Below are 24,019 nucleotides of genomic sequence, written 5' to 3' on the forward strand. Positions count from 1 at the left end.
GCAAACCCCTCCCCAGCATTCAGAGCCCACTCAGGGAAGGCCCTCCTTTCCCCTGGGCCCCAGAGTGGCCCCCGTCCAGCCCCCAGGCTTCCCTCTGTCCCAGCATCCTCCGTGCGTGCTGTCATGGTGTGGTTGCCCCGAGACAGTGCAGTGAACTGGCCGTGGGCACGTGCTCTGGAGACATACACCCTGGGTCCATATCTTGCTCCGTCTCGGGCAGGCTCTGTGCCTTTGGCCACCTTACTCCACCTCTCTGTGCCTTGGCTGCCCCACCTGCAAAATGGGGATTACAGTAGCACCTATTCCCCAGGGTCCCCCGAGCAGTCCTGAGTGCTAGCTGGTGCCTGCCCCTCCCCCTCTGCCCCTGGAGGCCAGGGGCCAGGGAGGACACAGGGGTGAGGAGGGAAGTCTCTCTCTCAGAGAGACTCACCTCCTGCAAGTGTGGTAAGGGCCAAGGGGCTGGGGGCTGAAGACAGAGTGGGTCCCACCCACCCTGACCCCCTCCCCCCCCAACCCTGTGCCTGGGGCCCACCCTCTGAGTCACCCACTAACATGGGCTGACGAATCTTACTGCAGGCCGAGGTGCGGCTGGGATGCGAAGTCCCCAAAGTGACCTAAGTCATGACCTCATCCAATGTGAAGCCTTAGACAAAGTTCAGGTCAAAGGGCAGAGGCTTCCCAGAGCTTGGAGAGTTCGACCCGAGGACCAAGGCCCGGCCGGCTGTCCAGCTCTGTGCAGAGACGGAGGCCTGCGGTGGAGGTCCCCCAGGGCTCCCGCCTGGATGGACTCAATTCCATTCCGATCAGTGTAAGTAACCTTGGCCAATGCCCAGCCTGGCCAGCGCTGGGGAGATGAGACACTGTCGCTCTCTGCGAGGGGCTGACATCTGGAGCAGAGTCAGGCACGACCCAGGTGGTGACCATACTATGATGGCAACCTGGAGCAAGGTCACTCTCTATAGCAGGAACCCCTACCTGCAGATGCAGGACCCTGAGCCCCACAGAAAATATCCCTTTGGCCCAAGAATTCGAGGGCGTCTCCCATAGGGCGCTTCTCCTGAGCTCACAAATGAGGCAGAGTCTGCAGGGAGCACTACTGCCCTCTGCCCACCGCTCGCTGCTCTGCCGGTGGTCAGGGATGTGCCAGGCAACCCCACCGGTCTCTCCGCCTGGGCCCTTGGGCGCCAGGCTATGGGGAGAACGCCTCGGTCCCCTGGGCTGTGTTTTGCTAGAGGGTCCCAGAGCAGAGTGTCTGGGGCCCTCGTTGACATGGTTCTGACGGCCTTCAGTCCTCATGGCCCGTTCCCCTCTTCTGGAACCTTCTCGCCCTGCTGTGTTGTGTGCCGAGAGTCACGTGGGCTGACCCAGCCCGGACACTGAAAGGTTCGTGGAGCTCTTTCCCTGCGGTGTAGTGTGTTACATGGGGAGGCGTTCTCACAAGCGAGTGAGGCCAGCTCTCAGCAAGTTCAGTATCACAAGCTCCTGCTTCTGAATGAGGTTCTAGGATGTCCCACCAAGCTTGGGCACTTACTGCAGAGCCCCCCTGCTCCCCCTGGGCCAGGCTGAATCCCACCTGCTAAGGAATGGAGCTTCTTGCAGGATCCCTAGGCTGGCTTGCCCCTCATTCCCACTGACAGCTATTTTCTGGGGAGCCACACGGGACCGGCTGTGGAAGGTGTCAGGCCATCCTGCAGAATCCTTTCTGAGGCTCCCTGGGGACACCTCTTTCCCCTTAGTAGTGAGAAGTCAGGCTGCTTTGGAGTAATGGCTTCTTTCTGCAACATGGACATCACGTTTCCATCTTTGCCTTGGCTACCAGGAAGCCCGGAGCCTAATTTATGGGCATATACTAAAAAATAGCATCTTGTGACAAGAATTTGTATCTTAGCTCCACCTCTGGTTTCCCATTATTTTTCTATCACTCTTTTTTGCTTTACTTGATTTCTCTTCCTTCCTTTTAATCTTGTTCTTGTTTGTAAAAGGCCTTAAGTACCAACGGTGGAGGTAACGGGGAGTCAATATAAATGAATGAATAATAAATAGGAAGAGCCTCCACCTTCCTTGAAGCACCTAGGGAGCATCCTAGGCCTTCGAGGACGTTCATCCACAGGAGGGGAGACTCAGATCCCGCGGGAGGGGTTCCTGCAGCAGGCGGGGAAGCCACCGAAGGTGCCCTGTTTTGCACCCAGAGGCAGGATGGAGAGGGAGCAGCAGGGGGCGCTGCTCCCTCCGTCTCCCCGGCAGCTGCACTAACATGTGGAAACAGATTCCCTTTTTACCGACAGAGCACTCTGGGCCTGGGGCCAGCCATGCTCACTGCAGCCTCTGTGAGAGGGGCCTGCCTATTTCAGGCAAAAACAAAGGCAACCCCAGGGACTGCACCCCAGTTTCAGAGGGGAGAAGGGAAGCGACAGATGGGTCCTTTCACTTCGGGCCTCAGTTTCCCCATCTGTACAAGGGGAATAAATATCCCCTTCGCACGACGGTTGTAAAGGTCAGATCAGGTGACCGTTGGGGGCAGTGTGGTCTTGAGGGAAGAGCATGGACTGAGTCCCAGGCTGCCACACACCGTGACCCGTGCATCCCACAGCTTCCTTCAAGGATCGCGATACCCGCCTCCCAGGGCAGCCATGAATATGGCACCAAATCATGTAAGCAGAGCACCTGAACAGCCGCAGGGCCCAAGAACAGCAGGCGTTGTCCCGTGTAAACTGTAGAGGGCTGTGAGAGCTCTGGTCTGCAGCTGTGGCCAGCCCAGGGACCTCTCTGAGACTCAGTTTCCCCACCTGCAGACAAAGGGTTTAGAAGAAATGAGCTCTCGGTCCTACCCAGGTCTCTGCTTTTCTGTGCGCTGGAACATCCCGGCAGGGCTGGGTGTCTGGCATGCCGAGGCCCCCCAAGGAGCCAACTCTGGGTCATGGTGCCCCCAGGGCGTCCTGGGCCCATGGGCCACTCCCTCTGCCCCTCAGGCCTGCACCCTCCCTAGAGGAGAGACAAACCAGGAGCCCTGGCCAGGGTTGGGGGATGTCCAGACCAGCCCTGTGGTCCCCCACCCCTGGCATTCTGGGTTATTCCAAGAAAGGCCTGAAATTCTCCACATCTTCAAAGCAAAATGCATTTCCAGTTTTTCGAGGCAGAAGTGCATATCCCATTGCCGTTTGTCGAAGGGCCTTTTAGAAAGGGAAGACCCAGGCTCCTCCGGCCCGTTCTCCTGCTGACCTTCAACCCTACGCTCACGGCCACTGCCTCTCAGGGGCCCCAGCTCCCCTTCTGTACCCCAGCCTGAGCCACTTCCTCCAGCGTGCCTGTCTGATGGGCCACATCCCGTCTGACCTCTCAGCAGTGCCCAGTCCCTCAAGGATGCCAAGGCCCTCAGGGACCAGACACAGTCCCTCCCCACCCCCCCCAGCTCCCTCTCCCTCCTGAGCCAGAGGTTCCTAACCTGGGTGTCTGAAAACTTGGATGAAAAAAGAAAAAATCTTTACTTTCACTAACCCCTCCCCTGAAGCCCAGCATATCCTTCCATGGTGAAGCAGGCCCAAGCCACAGGGCCCCTGTGACCCTGTCACCGAGAGGAACACAGGTATTTCCCCCCATGCTGCAGCGGCTGCAGGCACCTCTAGACCCCCTTGTGCTCTGAAATCTGGCCGGGTGTCCCACTGCTGGCCAGATCTTATTTAAGGGGTTCACAGAGAAGCCACGTACTTACCGTGGATTTATTTGCAGTTTTATATGTTTAAATAACTGGATTAATAAGAGCACTGCTTCCCCTAGTAACGCCGTGCAGCTTGTTTTATGCATTTAAAAGACATTATTCCGAGCAGGGCTCTCCAGACTTCACCAGGCAGCCTAAGGGCCTGCCAGAGAGGGTACAGACCCCCAGCTCCAGGGTCTGCACCCGAGGGCTTTCTCTGCTGAATGGGTCGCCACTCTGACTTGCCTTTGCTTCTGGACCCTTGGCCTAGGTGGGGCAGAGCTCCTGGCTTGACCCCGCCAGCCCCCAGGCCCATGACCACATCCAGATCCTGCACCTCTTATTTATTTATTTATTTGGCTGCTCCAGGTCTTAGTTACGGCATGCAGGATCTTTAGTTGCGGCATACGGGATCTAGTTCCCTGACCAGGGATCAAACCCGGGCCCCCTGCATTGGCAGCATGGAGTCTTAAACACTGGACCACCAGGGAAGTCCCAGACCCTACACCCTCTTGAAGCTCACCTCCAAAGGAGGGTTCTGCCCTCTCCTCGGATCCCCACAGCCCTTGTCACGCTGATGACATCATGGTCACCAGGCTCTGGGCCCCCGGGCGGGGCCTGGGTCTGAAGTGGCTTTTCAGAGACCGCGTGCGGAATAATCAGGATGATGCAACCTCCCGGTCCCGTGGGCCGACCGCGTGCCACGCACAAGGTGCTTGTGGACATTCCTCCGCCATCCACTGCGTGGGACTCTCCCTACATCCTGTGAGGCAGCAAGTGCTATTCCTTCCCCTTTCGTGCAGAGGAAACTGAGGCACAGAGCTGTAAGACAACTGCCAGGGCCACAGAGCACCGAGAGCCAGGCTGCAACCGGACAGACCCTGTCCAGAGCCTGGGGGAGCACATCCTCCAAGCTCTAAACACTGAGGACAATGGGGTGGGGGGGGGCACTTCCTGAAGGTTTGTCCCCAGTGGAGGTGGGGAGTCAGGAGGGGTGACATCCATCCCTCCCACCAACGTGGATTGGTCCGGGTCTGTCCGGAGGGCTTCCTGGCTGAGGCGGCCTGGGGTGCGGGAGGGGCGCCGGGGGCGGAGGAGAGGGAGGGGCGGCAAGCTGGGGAGGAGGAGCTGGGACGGTCTGGCCTTGCCCATTTCTATGAGGGGGAGGGTGATGGGGGGAGTAGCTGAGGTCACTGGAACTCAGTCATGAACTCGGCTAGCTCAGGGATTCCCAGGGGTGCCGGAGGCCTGCACACTGGCGGCTCCTCCTCCCCAAGGCCCCTACCCGGGGGCGGGGTCGCAGAATATCCATCACACCGGTTTCCCAGACCGGGCAGGCCCAGCTTTGGGCCGCGGGTGGGTCCAGGCCCGGAAGGCCGGGCGGGGGCGGTTGGGCCGGGGCGGAGCTGGCGGAGGGGCCGGGCCGCCCCCTTCCAGCGAGGGCGGGCGGGAGGCCGGCGCCTTTAAACGCGGAGGGGCCGGTTACCCGCAGACCGTCTGCCCAGAGGGAGCGGGCGCCTCCCCAGTCCCCCGGGTTCTCCGCGCCCCGGGCATGTCTCTGCGGTCCCGGCGCCCGCCCGCCTGAGCCGCCGGCGCGTGTGGCCGCGCTCCCGCCCGCGTTCCCTCCGTCGGCGCCCGGAGCAGCGGCCTCGGTGCGCCCCTGGCCGGTCCCCCGCGCTGCCGCCCGCCGCGGGCCCGTCCGCCATGCAGGCGCGGGCGCTGCTCCTGGCCGCCCTGGTCGCGCTGGCGCTGGCCCGGGAGCCCCTGGCCACGTCGTGCCCCGCGCGCTGCGACGTGTCACGGTGCCCGAGTCCCCGCTGTCCCGGCGGCTACGTGCCCGACCTCTGCAACTGCTGCCTGGTGTGCGCCGCCGTCGAGGGCGAGCCGTGCGGCCGCGCCGTAGACTCGCCGTGCGGGGAGAGCCTGGAGTGTGTGCGCGGCGTGTGTCGGTGTCGCTGGGCGCACGCCGTGTGCGGCACCGACGGGCACACCTACGCCAACGTGTGCGCGCTGCAGGCGGCCAGCCGCCGCGCGCTGCAGCTCTCCGGGACGCCCGTGCGCCAGCTGCAGAAGGGCGCCTGCCCATCGGGTAAGCGCTCGGTCGGGCTGCTCCGCTAGCACTGCGGGGGGTGGAATGAAGCAGTCTCCTGGGGAAACAGGCTCAGAGCCGGGGCGGAGCCTCAAGGTCCACACTTCCCGGGCACAAGGGATGGTTGTTTTGAGAAATCATCCAACCAGCCTTCTGGTCTTCCAGGTGGGGAAACTGAGGCTGGGAGAGGTAAAGTGCTGTCTCCAGGGTCACAGAAGTAGGTGAAACCCGGTGCTCTCCTAACCACCCCGAGGGGCCTGGTCTAGCTCTACATCTCTCCAGCCTCTGGCCTCATCAAAACTTACCCATGTTGTGTCTCATTTCCCCTGGTCCCCATATCCCTCCCTGCCTGGGTGTTGGATGCAAAGCAGTCTTTCCTGGCCTTAAATATCCAGTCTGGATATTCAAGAGACACCAACTGAGTGACATGTGGTGTTTTCTTTCTTGTCTTGCACTGTGCTTAAAACGCCATGTCCCCGGAGGGCTGTTTAGGAATGGGGAGCGGGCTTGTGGAGCCTCTGGACCGCTTGGAGCTCCGTGGGGACCGGCCGTCGGGGTAGGAAATTTCTCAGTCCCGTCAAACCTTAGAACAGCCTCCCGTACCCTGGCCTTGGCTCTGGGTGGCTTCTTGCCCCACAGGTTGACCCCGTGGAAGAAAATGCTGGAAAACCCTTATTTGTTTGGGGCACCTCTTAGGAATGCAGGCTCCGGCGTTGGTTCCGCAGGAGCTCTGAGTGCAACCACCTGCGCTGGGCCCGGAGTTCACGGCGATGGAGTTGTCAGGCCCCGTGTGTGCCCTCAGCCCGCAGCTGCCCACCAGGAGATGCTGACCGCCAGAACAGGCTCTACCGTGGGGAGCACGGCTGCCTGGGGTGCCGGGAATCCTTCAGGGGTGAGGGGCATCTAAGCTGAATCTCCAAGGATGGGGACACGTCTTCCAGGTAGCGGGAGGGATAGGCTTTCTGGGAAGAGAAGACAGCGTGAACCACCACGTGGAGGCACGTGCGTGGTGAGCCACGTAGCCCAGAGCGATCGTTGTGCAGCGGATGCGTGTGCGCGCGTGCGTGCGTAGGCTTGTGAGAGACGCCCAAGGCTGGGCAGCTTGGCTGGGACAGGACCACAAGTGGCCCATAAATGTCGTGTTTTAGGCTTCATCCTGTAGGCCAGGCTTCCCGAATCATGTCTGGGATTCTGCAAATAAGTGTCCTGTGGCCCCAAAAGTTTGGGAAAGTGAACGCCAGCCCTGCAATGGGGAGTCACACTCCGCTTGAGTCTATCAGAGCTTCTGAGAACACCTACAGCAAGGAAAAAAAAAAAAAACCCCGCAAAATGATAAAACCCAGGGTTTCCCAAGAGAACTTCAACAGAGCTCTTTCCTGGCAGGACACACGTGACCTCCTCCTGGCACACCGGGGTTCCGGGGAGCCCGGTTTGGGAAGCGTTATGTGGGATTAGCCATGATTATACGGGAGAGCCACTGAAGGGTTTTAAGAGAAGTGAGGGTGATGAGGTCAGTCTTGTGTTTGGATTGTGCCCAGGAGACTGGGAGCATGGTGCCACTCGACGTCATGGAGATGGGCGTTATCATTTCTTGAGCACCCACTGCACCTTCTGACTTGGGGCTCGGAACCAGCCACCTGGTGGGTCTGGGAGGCAGAGGGCTCAGGGTGGGCCTGGCGCCTGCCGACTGCAGCTCGGTGGTGTCTGTGGGCCCCTTCCCAGTGCCAACCCCCCCAAGTAGTGGATGCTGTTAGAATCAGGCTTCAGGGTGCTGGGGGTCAGCAGGGAGGTTGGAGGTGGTCCAGGCATTTTGAAACCTTTATTCTTGACTGAGGGAGTCCACGAATGTGAAGCACCTTCTCTGTGTGTCCCGCTGGCTGTGGGCTGGTAACAAGGCCCCCTGTAATGAGGCAGACCCCATCTGTGTCCTGGAGAACCTCAGACGGTGGGGGAAACACAGGAGGGTGAGAGGAGGACGGTAGCTCCGTGACCAGAGACAGACGTCTGTCCAGCACCTGGGCTCAGTAGGTGCTGTGGAATGAAAGCCTGGCCCACGTGGTGGGTGTCCCTCCTTGCATACCTCCAGTGATGAGGGTTCACTACCTACCTATCCGTGGAGCTCTTGTGTACTCCCGTGTCTGTGCTAGGCAGATACTACACGGTGTGGGTGAATATCTATCAATGGGAGAGTAAAACCCAGAGAACTGTGTGCAGAGGGTCTGCGTAGAGCAGAGGTGTCCCTTTTCACAGCCTGTCTGCCTACAACTGCAGACAAATAGGCCTTCAAGCGTGCAGTTAAATCAGAATCTCAAGCCCTGGGCGGTTCACAACGTGGCATTTAATCATCAGCTTTTATTGTTCAGCCCCAGTGCAGGTGCCAACAGAGGCTCTCGGCTCTATTTATTTAAGCGCTTTGTTGGCTTTCGATTTTTAATCCTCTTAGCAGCTTCCTGGGGCCTTGTGCGTCTCAGAATTCTGCATTCAGGACTCATCAGGCATCCCCACTCCTCTCACTCCCCCTGCCCAGACAGCAGGGCTGAACTGCAGCATCTGTTGGCTCCTGAGGACTCGTGAAGAGCCAGGAGTCCAGCCAAGAGGAGCTTAAGGCCCGGGGTGCTGTGCAGCTGTCCTTTTCCCTCCAGGGCTTGGCCTGGGAAGCACCCTCGCCGTCCACGCTCACTGAGCTGGTCTGGAGGTGCACTGGGATCCCACAGCACCCCGTCCAGTGTGTCTTCCCAGGCCTCTCCCCTTCCCATGCACCTCCACACGGTGGCCTGAGGGGGCGGGTATGAGACGCACATCTCCCCAGCCCAAAACCCTGCTGTGACTCTGGGACCACTGCCTTTGGGACCAAGCAGGACTTCTGATGCAGCCTGCAGGCTCAGTACATCCTGGCCTCTGCAGCCTGCCCACCATCACCACCACCAGCCGAGTCCTTGTGAAATCCCTGATCATCTGTGTTGTGAGGGACAGATGACGATGTGTGGAACTCAGGGGAGGGAGAACCCGTCTCCGGGATGGGGAGAGACATAGATCAGGGAGGGCTTCCTGGAGGAGGTGGCATCTAAACAGCCATGGAGAGGTTGATGCAAAGAGAGCCTGTGCTGAGGAGGACAGCAGGAAATGCTGAGCATAAGCTGGTGCCAGATGGAGGAGCTGTGAGGGTGACCCGTCTTTAGGAGGTGAGGGACCCCTGAAGGCTTACGGGTAACAGGTGTGCAGAGTGGGTACAGGGGCCCAGCTAGTGCGAGTCTGGTGCCCTGAGGAGGAAGAACTGATGAGGCCTGAGCTAGGGGGACAGCCGAGGGGGGCAGGCTCCAGAGGCATTAGTATCTCCTGACTGATGGGCGTAGGGGGTCAGGGTGGGTGGCGGGGCCTCTCCTGGAGCAGCGGGTTCGGAGAGTTGTGATCAGGTTCTGGCGGGGGGCTCTGGCGTGGAGGGTGTCTAGTGGGGCACGGGGTTCCCTGACAAGAGCCTGGCTGATGCGTGGCCCTGTCCGTGTGTTGGTGGCAGTACTGCTCTGTTTGTGTCACTGAGAAGGGGTGGCCTAGGTTTGGGACAGGGTAGCAGGCTTATCACCTCTTCAGGCTTTGGGGGCCCTGCCATGACCTGTGAGGCCTGTGAAGCCCCACCGCCCCCCCCCCCAGCCCAAATCCAGGTCCGTCCTTGCCTTCAAGTTCACATCCGAGGGGACCCAGCAGAGGCACCCAGCCGCTTTGGGGATGAACTGCCCTGACTTGGTCACACTGCGAGCATTGTGCTGGGTGAGCTGGAGCAAGGGTGTGCCAGGCTCAACCCACTGGCTGCGTCCACCTGGCCTGACACGTACCTCTCAGCTGCCGGGAGCTCTGGGGAAAATGAGGCCAAGCAGAGATTCACTTGGCCTTCTTGGAAGCCTGGGGTTCGTGCACACTGGATGACGGAGTAGCCCTCGGCTGACGGAGTAGCCCTCGGCTGACCGAGTGAGCCGGCGTGTCCCGCCAGAGGGTCTGAAAGCGGCCTCCTCCTGGGCCTGCTGTGAGGGTGAGAAGCCACCAGGTTTTACCAGGGTCAAGGGCGAGACCTTGTGCTCTGGGCTAAACACACATCGTGTCTGGGTGTTTTTGTCATGGCCCTTTAGAAGAAAAGACTCATCAAGGTGTAGTGGGCTGCCCGAGGTCACCAGGTGGGGAGGCACAGCTGTGCTGAACCCGGGTCCTCCTGACTGCATCTAGTGGCCTGTACCCCGGGCAGGCCTCCAGCACCTTGAGGAAGTGGCCTCCCTGCTTGGTTTTGATAAGGGTGTTGAATAAACAGGTTGGAAAGAGAATAAAATCACAGACCCCTTGTCCTCAGTGTAGCAAAGATGTGGCCAGGACGTGTGGGTGTGTGCGCATCCCAAACTGAATGCCCGGTCTGGTGCAGAGGGTAGCAGTGCACAACCTGCCCAACTGTATTCTCTAGCCCCTCCAGCAAATAATGGGCAGACCCACAACCGAGACCCAGTTCTGTTCCCGGCTGCTCAGGGGTGAGTCCCAGCTCTACCACTTCCCGTGGAGAGACGCTGCAAGACTGCAAGACTCTCCACGCCTCAGTTTCTTCATCTGTGAAATGGGGACAACAGATCCTCCTCACTGGGTCATTGACAATCAATGAGATAATGAATTTCAAGTGCTTTGCACGATGTAAGCATTAATTAATAGGCGTTAGTGGGAATAAACCTAAATGTTAACAAGTGGACGTATCTGACATAAGTGGAGTTTGTGAGAGGAAGGTGGGGCAGTGGAGGACGGGAAGGAGCTGGAGGGCAGTGTTTGTGGAGTGGCTGCCACGTGCCAGGCCCTGCCCACGGCGGTTCCACTGGCCTCACTTAGTACCCACGTCACAGCTGAGGAGCCTGAACCCAGAGGAGTCAGCTGATGGACCAGTCAGGGCAGGGAGGGCTTCCTGTAAGAGGAGGAGCAGGGGCTGACCCCACTGTGGCTTCCGTGGCTTGGGCGGCCCTGTGGGCAGCCCGGAGTCCTGCCTGGCCTATGGGGCCCCTTTGACAGAGCACAAACGAGCTGATAGCCGAGCCCTCTCCTCCACAGGGTTGGCTGCAGCCCCAGTGGGATTCACAGCCAGAAAAGCCAGGCTGGCCCTAAGCTGAGGACCGGCCAAGGCTGGGCTCTCCTGGGGGCAGGACAGCCAGTCACCCTGGCTGAGGACCAGCACGGGGAGAGAGACGTGCCGGGGGTCAGGGGTCTGGGACCTGGCTGCGGGCCTTGGCGGGTCTCCTGACCTCTCTGAGCCTTTTTCCTCACCTGTAAAATGGGTGAAGATCCCTGCCCTGAAGAACTGCTGTGAGAATTCCCTGCTGTCATAAGTGCCCGGAACCCCGGCTGGCGTGGCCCACGGAGAGGGAGTTCCGGCTGCAGCCCTCAGCCCTGGGTTCCACAGCCGGGAACCAGGGGGTCGCAGACAGCAGCATCGGCCCCCGGGAGCTGTAGCCACTGTCCTTGGCTGGGGGGAGACAGTTCACTCGGGGACAGGCATGTTTTCAAGAAAAAGAAAAACACAGGCAGGGAGCCATCCTGGGAACTAATCAGACCCGGAGGGCGGCTCTTGGGGCTTCGAAGCCTGCCCCTTGTGGGTGGTGGGTGGGGCCTGGGGTGAGGGCGAGAGGCTGTGGAGGAGGCCCTGGTAATTCCCCTGCTCCCCTGCTGCTCTCCGCTCACCACTGTGGATCAGGGGCGCCCAGCCCACGGGGACAGTCTCGAAGGACAGGTCTGGGAGGAGTCGCCAGGTGCCTTGGGCCCCAGACGAGTGAGCTCGGTCACTGAGCCCACTGAGTCAGGGCAGGCTCCCCAGGGGAGGTGTGTTGGCCTGGGCCTGGGGGTGATGAGGGAGGGACTGATTGCAAAGGTTTGGGGGGGCACTTCAGAGCACGCATGCTTGGGGCACCAGAGCCGAGGGTACCGGGTCGGGGGCGTGCGGCAGTAGCAAGGCTGCAGATGTAAATGGGACCTGGACACCCAGGTCCGTGAGCCCTGCTGAGAGGTTGCCATCTGGCCTGCAGGCTGTAGTCAGCGTTATGGACAGATGGGCGCAGCCTGGGACCTTGTGGGCACCTGCGGATGGCCCCTCCATTCCCAGCTCTTACCTAACTACTGGTTGACGCAGGGGCGGTGTCTTCTGATTGCAGGAGGCAATAGAAGAAGGGGCAGTGACCTCGGAGTTAGAGGAAAGAAGTGGGTCTCAGTCCTGGCTCTGCCCATTGTGTGCTGGACGGGTAATGCATACGGTTGTGCAGGTTGCGCACTGCACAATTCCAAGGGAGGTAGTCACGCTGTGATGTTTGTTAAGAATGGTCCTGGAGCTGTGCAGTACACAACCCGTGCAGCAGTATCAGTGGCCCTGCGGGGTGTCTGGGCCAGTCAGTGTCCCACCCTGGGCCTCGATTTCCCCATCCATTCCATGGCAGTCGTGACTGTCCAGAGCTGGCACATCATAGGTCCTCTTTCAGGGTCTGCCGCTGTGCCGGAAGCCCTGCCATGCAGAAATGTGGGAGGCGGAGCCCCGGGCCCCACCTGGCTCCCTGCCAGCCCTTCTCCCCGTCCCTTTCCGCCCTGGCTGTGCCCCTTCCTCTTGCGGGAGGGCGCTACCGCTGGACACCTGGCCTTGTTTGCTTTGCTCTGTGTCAAGTTCTTCCTGACTAGAACTTCCAAAGCCTGTGGATTGCAGCTTATTTTTGAAAACAAACAAAAAAAATGCTAACAGCTGAATCTGGTCAAGACTGACTGTTGACTTCAGAACTTTGGCTCCAGGACAGTGTGAGGGTGGGGATGGGGGTTGTCAAAACCCCCAAATAAACAGAGCCTGCCTCCCAGCCGTGGGGCCCAAGGTTTTCATGTGGAAAGAGGCAGTGGGAACCACGTCTTCCCTTCCCACTGATTCATGGGATGATGCATCTCTGTGTGGGGAGGAGGACCAGGAAGCAGGCCCTGCCCGCCTCCCACCTCCTCCCCGCCTCCCACCTCGCCGGCTTAAAGGGACAGGGCCTGGCGGGGCCTGTGGCACCAGCCGGCTGACCCAGGAGCTCCGCACGGGAGCCCCAGGCCGTGGGGTCAGGGCGGGCGCGGGCTCTGAAGTCCATGGGACCTGGCGCTAGCTCCAGGCCTGTCTCCACCCTAAACCATCTTTGTCTCCGGCCTGTTTCCTGGGACACACTGACGCTGCTCGTGTGAGGCTGTTCCCCCCAAAAGCTGGTTAACAGGCTGAACGATGTTCTTTGTGGTGGTGTTTGCAGACCTACTGTGTGCTGGGCCGGATGGGGTCAAGCAGAGCATGCTCGTCCTTGGGTTAGGGTTAGGGTTAGGCCCTCCCTCCCATGCCCCCTCTCAAGGGCTGCCTTGGGGGTTCGCGTATGCTGGTTACAGCTGGGCTATCGGGGGATCCGGACATGTCTGTGTCCCAGAGGAGCTGGTGCCTGGGTGGGAGGTGAGCCCCGCCCGGCTTCTCCTTGGAGCTTCCACAGCCCGCCAGTCACCAGGGCCCTGCCGGGGATGGTGGGAAACACAGCCCGGCCTCTCGCTGTCTCACACCCCAGCCCAGCTCACAGCCCGTCCAGGCCTTCCTCTCTCCCTTCTGTTTCTTTCTGTATCTAACTTGCTTACGGGAGAACATCTGGAAAATCCACAAAAGGAAACAAAATCACTCATAACTTTACCTCTGCCCCCGAATATCCACCATGAAATATTCTGATGTGTTTCCCGCCAGCCTTTGGCCTATGAATATTTTACAGAGGGTTTTTGTTTTTAAATCGTCATATGAAATTGAATGTCGCCTATTTTAAGTGATCTCTGGAGAGGCCACATTGGAAAGAAAAGCATTTGGAGGGAGGCCGCCGTGCCGTCCAGATCTGCGGGTGGCCAGGTCAGCTCCTTGGCTGCTTGGGCAGCTCGGGGCGCGCAGCCTGCGGGACCTGGGCTGGGTCAGCCAGGGGCTGGACAGACGCGCCTAAAGCTTTGGAGTCACTGAGATCTGGGATCGAGTCACGTGGCAACGCAGCCTCTTCTGATCAGATGTTTTCACCCCTCCTCTGTCTTATTCACACTGGGCCCGGTTTGGAGTCGGCCGAATCCACCCATAGCTGCCCTCATGCGTGATGCTGTGTCTTTGCATCTCTGTTCCCCTCCCCGTGTGCTCTTCCAGGCCTGGATTAGGGGTGCCACTGGACTCCCCCATCTCACCCTGGGCCTCCCCCTGTCCCGTCGCTGGTCACACAGTGCTGTGCCTGGCTGGTCACTGGCCTGTCCCCAGCACTGAGCACACACCTGGAAGGCACTCAGCCTCCCTATGAGAGCGAGTGTGGTGGGTGAGGCATTATGCTGGGAGCCCCAAGGAGGGCTGGAAGAAGACTGCCAGGGGGGCTGCCTGGAGGAGGAGAGATTTGAGCTGCACCCAGGACAGGCCAGAGCATCGTGGTAGGGAAAACTGGGGAGTGGTCCACGTGGGAATGGTGGATGATGGAGCAGAGACTGGGGGTAAGTGGCCCCCACGGTTTACAGAGCAGGGAGGGGTGACACCTGGCCTCACCCGCCTGGGCTTGCCTGTTCCAGCACGGCGTGGTGGGCACGAGCCTTGGCCAGAGGAAATCCAGGCCTGGTGCTGAGTCCTCCCCCTTGCCTGGGGTCCTCCGGGACCTTGGTGATGTGGGGGTTGCCTGGCAGGCGAGCTTTCTTGTCAGAAAGCAAAACCTGGAAGGGGCAACAAGGTTGGTGGCTGGCTTCCTTCCCTGCGCCTTTAAGATAGAGCATGAATGCAGGTTCCCAGTGCCCTTGGGATTGGGCAGGCAGAGCTAGGCTCGGGCCCCACAGGCTAGCTGACGGGTAGCTTCTCCTCCAGAGTTTCAGGGACTGTTGGCTATCCACGTGGAAATAAACGTGCCTGGCACCCACGTGTGCTGGGAGAGGCAGAGCCGTGGCCCGGCATGGGCCTTGCCCACAAACACAACCTCTGAATCTTAGATGCCACCCCTCCACTGGGCTTTGCCTCTGGGAGGAGGGCTCTGGGCACAGCGGCCCCTGGCGGCCGCAGTTTGATCATCAGGGAGCCACGAGGTGGCCCGCAGCGGGCCACGTCTCCCAGCCCGTCTCCAGCCACCCCGGATAGGCGGCCTTTGATTCAGGCTGACCGCAGGGGGCTGGGCCCGCCGTGGCCGGCGCCCACAGGCTGGTTGAGAGGCAGACATCACAGGATCCGTGGGGTGGGCCCTGCTCACCTCCCCGGCCCGAGGAGCCCAAGGCAAGCTCTCCTCTGGGCCCCGAGTCCCAGCTCAGGCTTAATTCACAGTCAGGGCCTTGAGGGGCCACGGGGTGGGGAGGGGAGGGCCCTAAGGAAGGGAGCCCTGTAGCCCCTGTCCTGGTTCTCCTCGAACTGAGCCTCAAGTTTCCCCACCTTTAGGATGGAGCTGATGACCCCTGCCCTGGCTGCCCCCCTGGACAGCTGCGGAGATGAGTCGGGCCGTGGATGGGGACCGCACTTGTCCACAGATGTTTATGAGGCGCCGACTGTGGGCTTGCACGCTGCTCCTGTGCTGCACCCAACCTGCTCCCTCCCGTCCCTTTGGACAACCAGGAAAACCAGATTTTCACTAGATCCTGATTATCGGTCACTTCCCAGAGACCATCGAGAGACATCAGCTGCAAAGCTGGACCTTACAGGCCGAGCCCTCTTTGTTCACCAGCATCAGGGAGCAGGGTGGGTGGTGGGCTCCCCCCTTCCCCTCCCACCCCTGCTGAGGCAGGAAGCATTTCAGTTTGCAAGTCACAGCCTATTCCCACAGCTCCCTGGGGGATGGAGGTGGAGAGGCATCTTTGGTCTCACATTTCAGGTGAGGTGTTGAGGCCCAGAGAGGGTAAGTGATTTGCCTAAAGCCACACAGCTGGAGCTCAATGGTGCTCAGCCCAGTACTCATTTCAGGCCCTGGGAGCCCTTACAAGCAGGGCTGCGCAGCGTGGGTTCCAGACAGCGCCGGTCTCTGGCGGGGACCTGGGAGACCCCAGCATGTGCCCGAACAGGGAGACCAAAGGGGTGTGGGCCTTGTGCCACCCACACGTCTCAGGCCTGTGGTCCTGGCGAGCAGCAGCCCCACTGCTGACGGCAGCAGAAATCTGAGCCGGCGAATGTTCCAGGGAAGGTCGTGAGCTGCCTGGCAAGCCAGCCTGGGGCCTGGCTAAGTTAGACACAGATCAGGGTCGGGGTTGGGGGGGGGGGGCCCTGGCGACTCAGACAGCGGCAGCCAACCTGGCCCAGATGGGGGCCACACCATGGCCAGGAGCGGGCAGCTCAGAAGGGACCACCCAGGGGCTTCTGCTGTAACCTTGTCCAGCCACTGCAGTAGCCCAAGGCCTTGAGGGACAGGCCAGAGCTGGCAAGGGGAAGGGTCGGTTTCCTCACACCAGGGCATTGCTGTATCTGAGAGAAAGGGCAAGGGCCCAGGGGGACTAGCCCAGATCCAGCGTGAGCGTCACGTCAGTGCTGTGTGGCCCAGGGCAAGTGTTCTGACCTCTCTGAGCCTCCTGGCCGGGCTGGCAATGTGAGGTGAGGAAGCTCAGCATTAACCATCCTTGGGGCAAGTGAGCCCCCCTTCCCAAATGTCTGGGCCGCACTAAAGCACCTGGTTCTTCTGCCAGTACAGGTCTCCACCAGCTGACCAGCCCGCGGTACAAGTTCAACTTCATCGCTGACGTGGTGGAGAAGATCGCGCCGGCCGTGGTCCACATAGAACTCTTCCTGAGGTACGTGGAGCCCCCCTCGCCTCTCCAAGGTCTCCCTCCCCATCTGCTGGGCCCAAAGTAGACTCAATTCTAGCACTGGGGGGCAGTAGAAAGCAGAGCGGGCGTGGGGTCCGGCGGGCCTCGCTCAGACTGCCGGACTGCTGTAGCCCTTGTGGGGGATGCCCCCTCCCTGACCCTGACCTCCTCACCTAAGGAGACAGAAAGCACCTCTCAGGTGACCGGGCTGTGGCACGAGCAGGTGCGAGGTGGGGGGTTGCTGAGGTGTCACAGGGACACTGCAGACCGCTGGCTCCCGTGGAATCCTGGGGTCTAGTCCCGAATTGACTTACACCCCGCAAAGAGAAGACACGAAGAGCATGACTTTTCTCACATTTAAAGTGTTTCTTCCTTCGAGTTTCCTAACCTTTTGGCCAGTAGCAGCCCAGATGAGACACACAGGGTCAGAACCCCACTCCATCCTGTTGGAATCGGAGGGAGCCAGGCCCCCGTGTGCCGCGCTGCCCGAGGGGACTGTCACTGAGGCCTCGGCCGCGACCCCAGGGCCTCGCTTGACTTCACAGCACTCTCCCCAGGTGGTGGAGGCCGGCCAGTGTCATTAAGCCCGCCTGAGGCACAGAGGACCAGGTGGCCCTGGGGGTTCCCAGGAGTGGGCAGACTTGCTCGCGCCCTGACTCCTGGCCCCAGCACAGGGCCCCCTGCTCGCTGGCCGTGGAGCTTGACGAGTGGGAGCCCTTGTCACTGGGCGTCGCTGCCCCCCGTCTCTGGAGGGCAGGGACCGTGCTCACCACTGACGGTGCTCCGTGCGGGGCGGGGCGGGGGAGACGGACGGTGTGAGCTCAGCAATGTCCTCAGACGCCTGCTGTGTGCCCATCGCCGCACGGGCTGCCTTTCCTACAGCTCCTGTGCTGCTCCCAACAGCCCTGCTGTGTGCCCGCCTCCTAAAGGAGACGCCAGGACCGGGCAGCCTGTCCCTTAGCGCTGGCTGACAGCCTATGCACCTTCCCATGAATCCAGAAGGCGGGCTCCCACGTTCCCATTTTCTGGATGTGGAAACAGAGGCCCGGGGAACTGCCCCAGGCTCAGAGCTGCAGAGCTGCCCCAAGTCTCTTGGACCTCAGAGCTGAGCCCATCCCCCTGCGATACGCTGACCCCTCACTGTCCTTTCCACGGGCCCCAGACACTGAGACGTGTCATTAAGGAAGTGACAACTGGACATGTGAGTGGCACGTCCCTGGCCTTGCAGGTGGCTTGGAGGGGGCAGTGTCTTTCCAGAAGGCCCCAGGCATCAGACCCCCAAACCAGCAGGGCAGGCGGTGATGCCATTTCCAAGTCAGCCTTGGAGGCTGATGTTCGCGTGGTGAGGCCGAGGCGGGCGAGATCCCAGACACCAGAAAATGATCCTCCAGCACAGGCACCTCTGGCTGTGACCCTGGAGCCGGAGAGGAGGCCCTGGGCTGCCTGGGGCCCTTCTGCAGACATTCGACAAATCCTACACATGGCAGCCCCGTGGGGCTCAGGTGCGGCTGCCACTCAGGGACCCACGTGGAACTAGGCGGGGGCAGAAGCTGGTTGCTGGTGTGAGTGAACAGATGCTCTGGTCACCCTGCAGAGGGACCAAGTGACCAGGCTGCCTGGTTCAGACCCCTGCTGTGCCCTTTTCCTGCCTGACCCGGGCAGCTGGTTCGTGTCACTGGTCCTGTTTCCCCACCTGCGAACTGGAGGCCTGCCTACCTTATAGGGCGGCTGTGAGCGCGAAATGACTTGGTCCCTGGCTCAGAGGGAGCTCTTAGTGACATTAGTTGTCCCTGGTCCTGCTGGTGGTGAGGTGGTGTTTCTGCACCTCCCAGAGACCCACTCCCCGGAGACTTCCCTGCCATCCCTGCTCCTTCCCTCCCGTCATCTCTGCCAGGCAGCCTCAGGCACTGATGATCTGCTCCATACAGGCCCTGCACTGGGGTCCCAGAGGCGACCGACCCCCCTCCCAGGGTAGGTCCCAAGCTGTGTTGGGCATCCTGGGAGCTGAGGTTGCTACTCAGAGGGCTCCAGCCGCGGCGGGGTGTTGTCCCCCACCAGAGAATACTGACTCGGGCCCCATGCCAGCTGCATCACCTGTTCCATCCCATTTTACGGAGGCAGGTGCTAAGGCTGGTGTCCCTGCCCTGCCATGTCCAGGGCTCCCCCTGTAGGCGCGTGGCGTGGGATTCACGGAACGGAGCCTCGCCAGCTCTGCTCCTCACGCCATCTGGGGCTTCAGAGTAGGCAGCAGTGGGGAGGCGCCAGAGGGAGGTGGGAGCACGCTCCCCTCGGTGTTTAGACCCTCTCTCTGCGCAGCCAGAGACCTGGGACACCGACATTCCCTGGGGACTTGCTGTGTGACAGTCCACGGAGGCCCGGTACACATCCCTGCGTCTTCCCTGTGCCAGGAGCAGCCCTGCTTGTTGATCAACTGCCTGCAGGCCCCCGGCTCAGTGGAGCAGGTGCTGTTAGCCCATTTCCTAGATGGGGAAACTGAGGCTCAGAGGGGTCGGCCTCCTGCCCACAGTCAGGCAGTTGTACGTGGGGACTGGACTTGAGGTTAGAATCCTGGTCTGTCTGGCTCCAGGGCAGGAAGTGCCTGCTGTATCGTCATGGGTCTGACATTCACGGGCCTCCTGACTCATCCTCGCAGATGGCAAGTCACAGATCATGGGCCCCTCTTTGCGGCTGTGAAGTGGGTCTAGACTTAATGACCTGGCCAAGGCCACAGCCAGGAGGTGGCAGAGCTGGGATTCGATGCTGGGCCTGGTGGACGCCAAGCCCAGGCACTAGCTCTGCTCCTTTCCCCCCGGCCCACTGCTGTGGCCGACCCCCACCCCAGTCCTGAATGCCCGCCTGCTTGCCTCCCCGTAGACACCCTCTGTTCGGCCGCAACGTGCCCCTGTCCAGCGGCTCAGGCTTCATCATGTCGGAGGCTGGCTTGATCGTCACCAACGCCCACGTGGTGTCCAGCACCAACACCGTCTCGGGCCGGCAGCAGCTCAAGGTGCAGCTGCAGAACGGTGACACCTACGAGGCCACCATCAAAGACATCGACAAGAAGTCGGACATCGCCACCATCAAGATCCACCCCAAGGTGAGTGGGCGGCGGGGGAGCGGGGGAGCCCTTCCTGGACCCCGGGGCTTTGAGACGCGCTGGCCCAGCCCTCCCGTCGGACACTCGGAGGAACTGAGACCCCCGGGGACCGGCGATGTGTCCCCAGTCTTGGGTCTAGTCAGACTAGAACCCGGGCGTCCGGACATCGCCCTGTGCCTCCCCTGAGCCGCCCGTGCAGGGCAGAGCAGGTTCTGTGCTGCCCATAGCCACTCCCACACGGAGGGTCTCTGAGGCCCAGGACACTTCTATTGTCCCTCCCGGGCCCATTCCTGGGGATGCCGCTGTCCCCGTGGGGGTGACAGAGGCCAGTGGGGAGCACTTGGGGTACTTGACCCCCTCCATCCCCCCACTTCCACATCGGCACCCCAGCTGAGCAGGCAGACCTACCCCGGGGCCACAGTGCTCCTCCATGACTACCACTGGCCATTCCTGGGAGGCCAGCCTGAGCACAGCCCCCAATCCCCACCACAGCCCTTGGCGGGAGGGGCGCCAGTGTCCGGCTATTTCAGAGGGGAAACTGAGGCCTGGGGAGTCAGGTGATTGCCCGAGGTCAGTCTAACCAAGGGCAGGTTGGGCCCACTCTGCTAAGTCCTAGACTCCCTCCAGCGTGTTTCTTGTCGTCCAGCGTTGTGGTCACGACTCTGGGGGCCACTGCGGGCTCACCTGCGGTGACCTGTGCCCTGCCTATGCCATGAGGTCCCTGAGGGGCGGGCCCATCTGGGCTGGCGAGTCCAGCTTGGCTGAGTCTGAACCTGGCTTCTGCTCTCTCTGAATAAAGTTGCCAGCACTTGAGATGATCGGTCTTTTGCAAGGAGGTGTCTTCTTGCCCGATCACAGGAGAGGAGGCTTAGTGGCTCCACGCCACTATCCTAACGGAGACCCTTGCCCACTTTTGAGCCCTTTCCCAGTAGTTACTGAGTCTGGGAACACCACCTCTATTTTAAAGACGAGAAAACTGGGGCTGGGGGAGGAGGGATGTACTCAAGGACAGAAGCTGGCACACTTTTTCTGTGAAGCGCCAGGTAGTAAATGATTTAGACTTCGCGGGCCCTGTGGTCTCTGTAGCAACTTCTCTGCACTGGACTGGGAAAATAGCCACAGGCCAGATGGCTGGGCTGTGGTCCAAGAAAAGATTATTTACAGAAGAGGCTGCTGGATTGGGCTGGATTTGCCCAAGGGCCACAGTTTGCGACCCCTGCCCAAGGACCCCTGTGGGGAGAGACAGAGCTGGATTAGACCCCAGGTCTGGCTGTCTCTGGGTCTCTCCCCTTCCAGGCACTGGAATCCCAAGGGGGGGCAGGGGCGCACCCCAGCGGCCACGTGGGGCCAAAGATGCCAGCAGAGTCAGTAAGACCCAGGTGCCCTGGTGCCCAGAGATGCCCAGCGCCTGCAGCGGTTCTCCTGACAGCAGGTCTGCCTCTTAGCCTCCGAGCCCTGCACGCGGCATCAAACCAAGCTTTGGGGAAAGCTGCCGACCCGCGTTGTTCTTCTGGGTCCTCATCCCGATTGCAGCGGTTCCTCCACCTGGGACCCTTTGTGCCACTTCCTGAGGCTTCGCCGTCCAGCGGCACAGAAAGTGGCGCGTCGAGACCCCACGTCTCCCACGTGGGCACAGCCGCTTGGTGTCTCCTTAACCCCCCCGGAGGTCCCCCCTCACTCCGTTTACAGGCGTTTACCTTTCTACCTTTATCGAGAGCTGCTATGAAAAACAGGGAAAAATTCTTATTTGACGTGGTGGCACTGCGTAAAAAGGGGAAACTCCTGACCTGGGAGCAGAGAGCAGAGGCCAGATGGAACCCACTGTCCTGAGGGTCCACAGTGTGGGATCCGGCCCCCCGACTTCCAGAGTTAGCCGAGGCCCCTGTGATCTGAGCGCGGCCATCTCCGGGGCTTTTCTTCCTTTTTCCATTGTGTAGTCTAGAAGCTTTACTCCCCTCCACAATTAGCACATGGATTTCATGTTATTTAGTTCACCTGGAAGTTTGCTTCCTGTAGTTGCTTTTGTCACTGACGCACCATTGGTGGGGAAACTCCAGCACCTTGTGAAGAAGACTTTTTATCTGGAAATAAGAACAGACCCACAGGAAGCTGCAGAAGTGGTGCTGAGGGGTCCCACATGCCACCCCTCCCCCCGGGGTGACATCCGACATGAGGGGTGCAGCATCCAAACCAGGAAACCCTCCAAGTTCACGGGCATCTCCTCCTCTGAGCTTGCTCCCTGCAGCTTCCAGAACAGGGAGACAAATAAGGCACGGCCCTGCTCAGAGCTCCCAGTCCAGATGCAGAGTCAGACAGACAGACAGACAGGCTCCGCTGGCTCCAGGAGAGGAGAGTGCGGGTGTCCTCGGTGTGCAGGGGCGGGACGGGGACGCAGAGCGTGGTTAAGTCGCTTTATCTCTCTGGCCTCAGCTTCCGTGTGTGTCTATATTGGGAGATCAGGTTGAGCTGCATCGGATTCCAAAACCAGTGTCGCGGGTCTCCTCTGGGCTCCAGGGCTCCCGCAGACCCCATTCCACACATCAGTGTGTGCATTTTCCAGGTGCTGCTGTCCGTGGCTTTTGTCGGATTTTCAGAGGGATCTGGGACCACTGAACCACTGGGCTCAGTGACCTCGGAGGCCGTGCCCGGCTGGACCCTCTGTGCACTCTCCCTATGACGGACCCCTGAGGCCTGCCCTAGGGACACCTGTGGTCACTGGGGGGCTGAGCCTCTGCTCTGTGAACACCAGCCCTGGGCCTCGTGGCCACCACGGGGCAGCCAGACTTGCCTTGGTCTGCAGCCCTGACGGCTCTGTCCGGCTGCTCCAGGGACCACCCTGCCGGCGGCCTGGGCGTGATCTGGCTCTGGTCCCACCGAAGGCCGACAGCTGAGCTTCCCTCCCCATGTCCTCCCCACCTCCCCCCAGAAAAAGCTCCCGGCGCTGTCGCTGGGCCACTCGGCAGACCTGCGTCCCGGCGAGTTTGTGGTGGCCATTGGTAGCCCCTTCGCCCTGCAGAACACCGTGACCACGGGCATCGTCAGCACGGCCCAGCGGGACGGCCGGGAGCTGGGCCTCCGGGACTCGGACATGGACTACATCCAGACAGACGCCATCATCAACGTGAGCGCCCGCCGTAACCACGGGGCTGTGTCCCCAGAGCCCTCTCCAGCACTGGGCGCAGCCACTGGCTAGAAAGTTCTTTCTTTAGATGAAGCGGAGCTCTGACTCCCTGTGACTTCTACCCATGGGTGCCAGGCTGGCCCTGGGAGTTAGAGGCTGCTGGCCTGACCCGGGACAGCCCTTCAGGGAGGTAGAGGCATAGCCGAGGCCCCTGAAATATCTTTGCCCAAATACACACCCCGGTCAACATTGATTATTACTACTATTGTTATTATTACTATTGTGTTGGATGGCACCTTTTGCATTCACAAAGCACTTTGACGGCCGGCGCCTGCCTCTCTGGCTTTGCCGTGGTTCAGACCCTCTTCTGGAAGCGTTAGTCTTTGCGAGACTCCTCGAGGCTGGTGGGATGAGAAATGGTGCCCCATCCTGCATCCGCCTGCTGCTGCCCTTCCTGTGGATGTGAGGCTGGAGGGAGCCCCTGAGGTCTGTGCAGACAGCACGGGGCAGGTCAGACCCTGATGATCAGACGGCCGTGCACTTGGCCTCTGTGGGCCTCAGCTTTCTTATCTATGAAATGGGAGACAGTGATGAGGCCTTTCGACGTTGTCCGGGGATGACATTCAATTACATGTTTCTGTGCTGGTTGGAATGGTAGTTGGAAGAAAAAGCTTCAGGAACCCTCGGGGTCGGGGGGCCCAGGGCACAGCTAATGTCGAATTTCTTCGCCCTGCAGTATGGGAACTCCGGGGGACCCCTGGTGAACCTGGTAAGTGTCCCCTAGAGCAGGGGCCTCGAGTTTTCGGGGGCTCTGCTCACATGGCGGGTGGGGCACAGCCTCGAGGCAGGCGTGGGACCCAGAACACAGCCAGCAGCCTGGAGGCCCGGGCGGAGGATATGACCCCGAGCACGTGCTGCCCCGTGCCCCCAGGGGAGCTGGTGCTGTCAGAGGAGTGAGGGACGCCCCGAGAACAGCAGCCCAGGCCGGGGCTGTGTGTCTGTGGTGGACCTGGGGCAGGGGACACAGGTTGGGGACGAGTCACCCCCTCTGGGTCGCCCTGTTGTCATGTTGACAGGAGACGAGATGGGCGTGCCACGCACCTCAGCACCCAGGCTCCCTGGGATTGGTCCCTGCGTCTGGGCCGTGTAAGGATAGACCAGGCCAACTGAGGTCCAGCCTTCTCTAAGACACAGATGCCTGTTCCCCCAGTGCCAGATCTCAGGGCAACGCCTTAGCCTTGC

General features: G+C 60.7%; 1 protein-coding gene across 4 annotated transcripts in view; it reads left to right on the forward strand.

The window, feature by feature from the left end:
• Positions 1–5,041: 5,041 nt before the first annotated feature.
• Positions 5,042–24,019, forward strand: part of HTRA3 (HtrA serine peptidase 3) — a 33,708-nt gene continuing 14,730 nt past the window's right edge. For 2 of the 4 annotated variants that reach the window (XM_082464394.1, XM_082464395.1), the window contains exons 1-5: positions 5,049–5,783; positions 16,445–16,544; positions 19,434–19,656; positions 22,583–22,777; positions 23,514–23,546. In XM_082464394.1, coding sequence (XP_082320520.1) covers positions 5,399–5,783; positions 16,445–16,544; positions 19,434–19,656; positions 22,583–22,777; positions 23,514–23,546 — 936 coding nt within the window. In that variant the 5' untranslated portion in view covers positions 5,049–5,398. Of the gene's footprint in view, positions 5,784–16,444; positions 16,545–19,433; positions 19,657–22,582; positions 22,778–23,513; positions 23,547–24,019 lie in introns of all 4 variants that reach the window. The other 2 variants (XM_082464397.1, XM_082464396.1) reach the window with 2 other exon arrangements.

This window comes from Balaenoptera physalus, assembly GCF_965194825.1.
Source record: "Balaenoptera physalus genome assembly, chromosome: 5".
Lineage (NCBI taxonomy): Eukaryota > Metazoa > Chordata > Mammalia > Artiodactyla > Balaenopteridae > Balaenoptera > Balaenoptera physalus.